Source organism: Aplysia californica, unplaced genomic scaffold, assembly GCF_000002075.1.
Source record: "Aplysia californica isolate F4 #8 unplaced genomic scaffold, AplCal3.0 scaffold01336, whole genome shotgun sequence".
In the NCBI taxonomy this organism is placed as follows: Eukaryota; Metazoa; Mollusca; class Gastropoda; order Aplysiida; family Aplysiidae; genus Aplysia; species Aplysia californica.
The window spans coordinates 40,298-42,732 of NW_004798606.1; the positions used below are offsets into that span (position 1 = coordinate 40,298).

General features: G+C 42.1%; 1 protein-coding gene across 1 annotated transcript in view; it reads right to left on the reverse strand.

Moving 5' to 3' along the window:
* LOC101860711 (protein unc-79 homolog) overlaps window positions 1-2,435 on the reverse strand; it is a gene marked incomplete in the record, with an annotated part of 74,225 nt that overhangs the window by 26,615 nt on the left and 45,175 nt on the right. Inside the window, 2 exon segments of the mRNA XM_035973512.1 lie at window positions 892-1,071; window positions 2,082-2,236. Coding sequence (XP_035829405.1) covers window positions 892-1,071; window positions 2,082-2,236 — 335 coding nt within the window.

Here is a 2,435-nt window from a genome sequence, read left to right on the forward strand (position 1 = left end):
AGAGAAAGAGACAGAGATATATATATATAGAGAGAGATAGAGAGAGACAGAGAGAGACAGAGAGAGAAAGAGAGAGATAGAGAGAGAGAGAGAGAGAAGAGCTCGTTTGTTGTAAGGTTCTGTCCCCGACTCATCCTGATGACACCGACTGACAGTGTGTACTAGGCATGGAAGACGTTCTCTGATTCCCACCTCAACCCCTTCCTATAGCGGACTCGCTAGCTTCGTAGTTGTTTTTTAAAAAAAGTGTTTTGCTTACGTTCATATATATGAGCGCGAGGGACAGATTCAGTAATTTTTAGTTTGGAAAGAACTAATTTTGAATTTTGCCCTGGTGGCTGCCAAAGCCCACTCTTATCTTTTAAAACCATCAAGGGATCTTTAACGTGCCCAACTTGCACATGGGACCTCAAAAAAAAATTCTCGCTTATCCGAGAAGGCTGCGTGTTAGATCTTACCTTCCCTAAGATCAAGCTGAAAGAGTAGTCAGAAGAAGCCAAGGAGAAGAAGTAGAAAGGCTGAAGAAAGAATCAGGAGCCCCGAGGAGCGGGCAATGGAGACGAGGGGGTGAAGGCAGAAAGTGGAGACGAAAGCATGGAGACGAAAGCAGACGACAGAACATGGTTAGAGAGCAGGAAAGGAAGGGACAGGAGAACGTTTTACATTTTAGAGAAAAAACTTTTCCCTCGCTGTCGCGTTCCGAGTCCGGGACCTATTGAAAGAGAAGCGAACACGGTACCTCTAGACCATGTCAGACAGACAGACAGACAGACAGACAGACAGACAGACAGACAGACAGACAGACAGAAACAGGGGCAGATTTATGTGTCAAGTTTAAGCGACTTATGTGACTGCTCAAGTGACTGATAAGCGACCCCTCATGAAACTGACCAAATCCTTCGAATCATCGTCGGCCGAGTCCGGCTCGGAGTACTCGATGAGACGTCTGGGCTGTCTGGCCTTCATCTGTTTCCTGGAGCCATCTTTTCGGATGCCGCCCAGCGTGGGTGGGGTTCCCTCAGCGTCAGATGTGATTCCTTCACTGCTCTCGGCTCCATCAGTGTGCACATGCTGTGAGATATGCCACAAATATGTAATGTAATTATTCGTGTTTTACGACCTCATCAACACAACTTAGATTATTTAGGAGGTGAGCTGCTTCGACCCTGCCTGCCATGGCTAACCTGGGATGGGAGGGATACAACGTCCCAGCATAAAGACCAAAATACTCAATTTTTAAAAAATCTCCTAATACAAAAATTAAACTCATGTCTTCAGCAAGCAACAGTGAAGTTCCTCGCCGCTACAAAACAAAAAGAGAGGACGATGGGCTAGGGATGAAGAGCAAATCTGCAGTATGTTGACAAAACGCCTTTTAAAAATTCACAGCAGTTTCGAGAAAAAGAAGTTTTTTGTCAGCGTAAAAATGGAAAAACAGAGTTGTTCCAAACTTTGAATTAGAATTTATTAAAAAACTAGTCAGTTTCACTTTGATTTTTTCATACAAGTAAGGTAACCGATAAGGCTTTCGATTTAGCAAATAAAAAATGTTAGCGCCAAAATGAAAAAAAGGTGTTTTCTCAGCTAACGGCAGAAATGATTTGCCCTACAAAATGACAGTAATCCACAGATCCCTGCATAGCAAACAGCAGAATAGTCCAGCATTACCCAGCACCTAAAGTAGAGAAAGATGACCGTAATGATTGTAATTATCCCCCCTCCCCCCCTTCCATCGATACAATTTAGATAATTTAGGAAGCAGCCTGACCCTACCAAGCACAGTCAAGCTGATCCCTTGGAATACAGAGTTATATATTTTAGAAAAAATTGTTATGTGTCCTAAAATTTGTTTCCAAAAAAAATTCAGAATAGTAATTGAGCAAACTTCTTTACATCAAAATTACAAAACTCTTTCCTTTCCTTATTTAATTTGTTTGTTTTTAAAATGAAGTTCTACTTCTATTTTCAAGGATTTTTCAAAAGAATCTTTTACACTTTCTGGTGGCTTTTCCCAATGTCACACACTTTTTTTTTCTTCCTTTTCACTCACAGCTCAGCATGTGTAGTCAGAGAGATGTTACCTTAAAGTAGTGCACCATCCCGCCTGTCGCGTGCGGCTTGACCTGCACTGAGGCCATCTCTCCGTTCTCTTGTTTCTGACTGGATGGGGACTGAGGGGGTGTGTCGGTCTCCTGGATGTTCTCAAGGTCACTCACGGAGATTTTACTCAGGTCAGCTGGGGACAGGAGGAGAAATGTTAGCATCATTTATCACTTTCAAAGATCTACTGAGAAATAATGCAAGAAGATATGAGAGTGTCATTTATCCCTTTTAAGGATCAGCTGAGAAGTTGCAATCAGAGAAGAAATGACACTGTCATTTTTTACTTTAGAGATAAGCTGAGAATAAAGAAAGAGGAAATGTTATTGTCATTT